This window comes from Amblyomma americanum, chromosome 1, assembly GCF_052857255.1.
Source record: "Amblyomma americanum isolate KBUSLIRL-KWMA chromosome 1, ASM5285725v1, whole genome shotgun sequence".
Taxonomy (NCBI): domain Eukaryota; kingdom Metazoa; phylum Arthropoda; class Arachnida; order Ixodida; family Ixodidae; genus Amblyomma; species Amblyomma americanum.
This window is the reverse complement of record NC_135497.1, coordinates 122,758,159-122,764,428: the sequence shown is the minus strand read 5'-3', so window position 1 is coordinate 122,764,428 and position 6,270 is coordinate 122,758,159. Positions and strand designations below refer to the sequence as shown.

The window sequence follows — 6,270 nt, the reverse complement described above, 5'->3', positions numbered from 1 at the left end:
TTTTCATTAATCAAATAGGATGCTTCCCTTCTACACCTTACGAAGGTATCCCATTTTCTGTCTACTTCAGCTTCCGGTTCCCCCCTCTTCTTGGAATATTTGTGTTCCCTGGACGCTTCCTGACGTTTCTCTATCGCCTTCTTGACCTCCTCATCCCACCAACTCTTGGGTTTGCGTCTTTTCCCTTTTCGCTTGACTCGCACTTTAACTAGCTCTAGCTCAAGTAATAGAGTTAATTTGGTATAAGTCCAGTCTGTTTCATTATCCTCAATAATTACTTTCTCAATTTGTTTGACTGCTGCTTCCAATTGCTTTTCTGAGTAAATATTCCCCTCTGATTGTTCATCCCGCTTCAGTCCTACATTGGTTTCTCCTCTGAAGCTCAACTTGATACGTTTGTGGTCACTACCTAGACTTCTGGAACCATGTTCGTCTATGCTCATTACCCCTAATCTATTATACATCCTATGTGACATAAGTGCATAATCTATCGTCGAGTGCAGACTCCCTGCCTCCCATGTTATGAGCCCTTCACACTTCTCGGTACTGTTGCATACAACTAAATCCTGTCTGTCACACATACCACGTGGGTGAACGAAAGCGTCACCTGTTGTTATTGGTCTCATGCAGTGGCGAAGCTAGCGCAGTTCACCTGCGCGCAGAACGTATCAACTGCACTGACTGCTATCTACGCGTTGCCTACACTGCAGCAGCGTAGAAAGTGGAGAGCCGAATGGGCAGGCGACACATGCTATATCTGACCGGCTGGGACAGCAAGGCATACCACGTACTTACGTGCCTGGTGTTCGAACTTATAAAATCTCAGCAATTGGTTGATCACCGACCGCGCGCAGTAGATTCGCTTTCGACGCTGCCCCTATCTTGCACCATCCACACTCCTCCACTTTGGACGTTTTGTCCAGTCTGCACCCATGCACGCTGTGATGGATCGTGTATGCCATATAGCCTGGCCGGCGGCGCGCGCTGGGCCCGCTGTTATCCATAGTTTCAATGTTGTCTTTTAATTACTTTTTAGAGTTGCTAACTTCTATCCGGGGGGTGTCACGGTGCTGGGAGATGCTCATCGGTCTTCACGCTTGCGGGAAACGCGAGTATACTTCGACTACTGGGACGAGTTTACGGCGCCTTCTCGTTCGCTGTAACCGGGGGGTGCGGCTGCAGTTAATTGTATCTGACACGCAATTGCCCTAATGCATATTCTGACAGTAACGCCGCCCTCGTTCGTCATAAGCGCAAGTTCGTTATTACTGCGACCGCTAACAAGTTGGGTCGACTGTCAGCTGGAGGTTCGGACGATGTTCGCCTTAATTTGCCGGGAATGAGTGCTGAAATAATTTCATGTTTAGCTGGTAGGTGGTGCGTTGCTGGAAAATTCGGCAGTCCTACACCGGCCCTACTGGGCAAACATGCTCACAGCAAGCATATGATGAACACGTGGCGCACCCCTCATGTGACCGTCATTTATTTTTACGCGTGACCCTAAATATCTGAGTAGCTTGGTTCTAGACGCTTTTATTTATGCATGCTGTGCCAGTTGTTCTGATTGCGTAACTAAACCTTCCAATAAAGCTTAGGACAATTATTTCCGTATATTAGCCGCACATGCGTATCTCGTTGTTTTTGTCGACGTTTTATGCGTTCTTGCCGCATCGTGGCATCGTCATCGTCAATAGTGCAAAACATGGCGTCTTCCATGTGCGCGTTCGCGTGAAGTGCCCACCGTTTATTTTTCGTACAGGCTTGTGCTTTTCTGGTGCACCTAGCTTCTTGGTCCTAATAATGGCATCAGCAGCATCACCTGCACTTTTTCTAGGGAAATGCGTCACGTCGGCAATGAAGAAAACTGTCCGGGTGGTTGTCACTCGGTTCACGTTAAACAAGTTTCTGTTGGCGGTAAGCATGCCTCGCGGTGAAGCCATTTTCGGATGTTGTTGTGGTGATGTACTTTATTGCTCTCGTTTTTCAGCATTATAAGGAGAGGACGGAGTACGAAGTGCTGGACGCCAATGAGGAGTGCGAACCTGGTGACTGGGTCCTTATCAAAGTGAGAAACCTGATCCGGCGTGTGTCGGGTTTATGTATTTGTGGTGGAAGACGCCGGACATTCGATTTGTGCCCTGCGGTATTGTACTTCAGTAGTGTTGAAATCTGGGTCAGTTGGTACATGTTCAGGAGTAAAACCAGTCAAAAAACGGGACACAGCGAAGAGACGAGGCACACACGAGACGAGGCACACACACGACGACTGGTGTCGTGTGTGTGCCTCGTCTCTTCGCTGTGTCCCGTTTTTTGACTGGTTTTACTCCTGAGTATTGTACTTGCATACCGAAGGTCACATTTGATGCAGTGTCTGAAGCTTCCACCATGCGGTTGTAACTGAATATGTATGGTGCTGCATTTCCAAACTTTGAGGAGTCAGGCTTACAAATTACTAAGTTCTGTAGTCATACTTCGAGAAAAAAATTTTAAAATGTCTAGTCATCAGCTGTAGCTCATGGTTACACTACTGAATGCTGTCTTGTGCGGTTAAATTGTGGTGCGCGTAAACTGCTAGCGATAGAAGTTAATGCGGAGTCCTCAGAGGGGAAATAATTGTGCCTCAAGACGTTAAACGCCCGGACTTTACTGCCTGCCTTTTCCACGCAAAAGCTATCAAATATTTGTCTTTCATTTCGTTGCAATCTCTAATATGTTGCCAACGGTTCCTATCCACTTGTGTGTAAAGAAATCAAACAAATTTAAGCATGCTGGGGTTAGCCCAATTCAGTATTGATGAACTAGCATAGGGAAGTGTTTCTTTTATTTTTGTAATTTGTGGTGTTGATCAGTGAGAAATTAATGGTGTAATTATTGTATTTCAGCAATAAAATAATTACACAATTTCACACTGATCAACATCAAAAAAATAAAATAAACACTCCCTTATGCTCCTTGCTTTCGGCGACTGTTGGCTTCCTTCATATGTATGTCGTAACGAGCCCATCATTTCCCTTTCATTGTCTGCTGAATAGCTCAACGAGGGCCTCGGTTCTGGCATTCTTGATGCCGTAGGTAGCATTAGAGGGTTCTCGCACTGTTTCTGCCCTCACCGTCAGATTGCGTTTCATGTGGCACTTGCGGTAATACAGGACATGCTACGTCTGCCTTCATGGACGAAAAAGGTACTGGTGAACGCTGACAAGTTTAGGTTACATGCAACATAAATACTCCCGATAGTGGATGACTGGACAGCTGCCGATGTAGCTCAGTTGGTAGAGCACCGGACACGAAATTCAGAGATCGTGGTTTCAGATCCCACCAGCGGCGTGTATTTGTTTTTTCTTCTACTTTCTAATCAGTTGTCTTTCAGCGATAAAATAATTACACTTTGTCACTGGTCAATACCACAAATTAAAAAAAGAGACATTCCCCTATGGTCTTTGACTTCAGTTCTTTGACTTCAGTGAATGTCATAACAAGCCCCTCATTTCCCTTTCCTTGCCTGCTGAAGAGTTACAGTAACATGTGCACAGGTGTTGCTGTAAAACAGCTTAGCTGTCTAGACCTTGACCAGCAAATGCTCTCCCACTTCTATGCCTTTCTTGTATATATTTCTACCTGTTTCTTGAAGACTTTCATTCAACTGCACACGTTGAATTTGTCAGTCACACGTTTGTTCATGTTGGCAGTGTAAGTACTGTGCAGATCCTTAATTATATCAGGTGCTACAATGCACCATGGGTTCCATGCTTCAAAATCTGGCATGCTGCTTGGTTCATGGTTCTGGTGGTTGTCGCATCACAAACAGCAGCAAGATGAACTGCTTGTAACTGCATCACCATTTGCAAATGCCAGAGGTGCTTCTCTCCTCTGGCCTCCAGAATATGACCACAGGAGGTGCCCAAATTTTTCGGGAAGAGTGGAGTACCGGAAACTGCTGAAGGTATAAGTAAAATATCCCATTACGATTTGAGGAGGTTCATACTTATTGGCTTTCTCAACCTAGGTTTTTAAAAAGCTCTGCTCAATTTTTCATTGGGGCATGCAAAAGCGGTAAAGACTGCCATTATTCAGCCGTGCCTTCACGCTCTTGTTCAATCTTGCATTCATGCAGTTGTGGAGAGTGTTGTGCACTAAGTGAAGAGTCTGCAGCTGGTTATCTGCAGACATGAAAAGTTGGTAAAATGCTCAAGAGTGGTTTCATTGACCCTCCACATGCCAACTCCCACAGCGGCAGTACTGTACTTACATAAGAATATGACATAACATGAAAAAATATTGTGCAGAGTTTCGGAGATGTTGCATTTTCCACTGCTTCAAAGTTGGCTTGCTTGTGTGCACAAGTACAGAGAAAGATATATTTGTCACCAAGCTGTAGTCCCTTGCTCTGCCAAGTTACCTGCAAGACACGGCCATGTGCCTTGCATGTGTGTGGTTGCCTATGCACTGTTGTTTTCCTGCAGTAAAGTTCACATGGAGTCGACGAGGCATTGTATTAACATTATTTCTTCTAGTCCTCTATCATCCAGTGCATATTCGCATGCCGTTGTGCACTGCAGGTACTGTGGAAGCGAGTACTGACTGAACTAGCATTTTGTATCACCATAAAGACAAATTCACTTAAAATTTATGGAAACATATATCATTGGCTAAAGAAGCAAAGATTGCGTGAGCCAGTCGTCCGCATCAGTTGTTGGTAGCGAGGTGTGGTTTTTGGATGCCACATAACTATGACAGCAGCGTTATTGTAGGTATTGGATGTGTTCGTCACACGTTTTATGATATTATGATCTTCATAATAAAATTAAGGTGTGAGTCTGCGCAGGTCTCATCTTCTACCTTTTCTTTGGCCCACGTATGTTAATGCAGTACCTCAGACTGCATGTTCACCAACTAGTGCATCTAGCAATTCTACTGCATAATTAAAAAGCAGTGAGCGCACTTTGCACATAATGACAAATAATAAGTGCCATCCTTGTACAGTTATGTGACTTGTGAGATTAAACATGCAGGTGTGTGTTGCTTAATACATACAGAGCAGCCCAGCTAGTGCATAATCTTTTATGCTTACTGCTGGTAGTGTTAACAGCAAATCTAAACACACACCCAAAACAGTTTTCACGTCAGTGATAATAATAAAAAAAACACAACACTGTATATTGCCAAGGTATTGCCTACTGCAAGACGTGGCTGCATGCCTGGTGGATGGATGCAGTGTGTAGTTCACCCAGACTTGCGCGAGTTACTAGCCTTCAGTACTTCTATGAGTGCACCATCATTCTGCCTTTCACCGTTTGCTGACTTTGCAGGAACTTCCAGAACGTCTCAGTCTGAAGATTGCTCACAAAGTGGAAAAGATCGTCTTCAAGAATGGCAACATCATTGACCCTATAACAGGCCAGAAGTGCATTTTCACATATTTTGTGAAAGACGTTGACCGGGAGAGTGAAGTCTTTGGATTGACTCCACCTTATAAGGCATTTCCCGCTGCTCCCGAGATGAAGAAAATATCGGAAAAATAGCAGATAGCATTAGAACATAATTCGTAAACATTTTAGGTGCATAAAATAAACCCAATTTGTTTCCACATTTTGTTCTCATGTTTGCTGTGTCACGTCTTTAAAAGTTACATTTGCTTGCATTATCTCGTGATACTTTGAGCAACTTCTTAATACAGCCGCCGTGGAGGCTGAGTAGTTCTGGCGCTCGGCTGCTGGCCCGAAAGACGCGGGTTCAATACCGGCCGCGGCGGTCGAATTTCGATGGAGGCGAAATTCAAGAGGCCCGTGTACTGTGCGATGTCAGTGCATGTTAGAGAACCCCAGGTGGTCGAAATTTCCGGAGCCCTTCACTACGGCGTCTCTCATAGCCCGAGTCGCTTTGGGACGTTAAACCCCCATAAACCAAACCAACTTCTTAATGCTTTTCTTTTTTATTTTGCAATCATGGAATCATAGTTTGGCCAAGTCCTGCAGTCAGCTTGCCTCACTAGGTCTAGAATTAATTGTAGGTAGTAGGCAAGAGATCCTTTAGATGTCAGAAACTTTTGACAGGCTAGTTGGTGCATATCTATGTGTAGGAACAGTGCGAGGAAGTAGTAGGCAGTGGCACGTCTCGTCTACTTTGCTATGTGCTACTTTGCTACCAGCCACACAGCCACTTTTTGCTTAGGTGCATCCTCTCATCCTTAAGAGCAATTCAGATGTTATGTTTTTCTAATTCAGTGAACAATATGGTAAACTTGCCATGCCATTGTACACATTCAGTGCC

At 44.7% G+C, this 6,270-nt stretch overlaps 1 protein-coding gene across 1 annotated transcript; it reads left to right on the top strand.

Moving 5' to 3' along the window:
- The first annotated feature begins 1,684 nt into the window (after window positions 1-1,684).
- On the top strand, window positions 1,685-5,589 carry mRpS17 (mitochondrial ribosomal protein S17). Its single transcript, XM_077646734.1, has 3 exons — window positions 1,685-1,914; window positions 1,988-2,065; window positions 5,310-5,589. The coding sequence occupies exons 1-3, from the start codon at window positions 1,801-1,803 to the stop codon at window positions 5,520-5,522; spliced, it is 405 nt and encodes a 134-aa protein (XP_077502860.1). The 5' UTR covers window positions 1,685-1,800; the 3' UTR covers window positions 5,523-5,589.
- Window positions 5,590-6,270: the final 681 nt, after the last annotated feature.

Bases quoted from the DNA above. Each gene is read 5' to 3' on its own strand.
- mRpS17 (XM_077646734.1), top strand. From the start codon at position 1,801: ATGGCATCAGCAGCATCACCTGCACTTTTTCTAGGGAAATGCGTCACG. The intron at 1,915-1,987 runs GTAAGCATGCCT...CTCGTTTTTCAG, and splicing joins TAAACAAGTTTCTGTTGGCG to CATTATAAGGAGAGGACGGA. The intron at 2,066-5,309 runs GTGAGAAACCTG...CTGACTTTGCAG, and splicing joins GTGACTGGGTCCTTATCAAA to GAACTTCCAGAACGTCTCAG.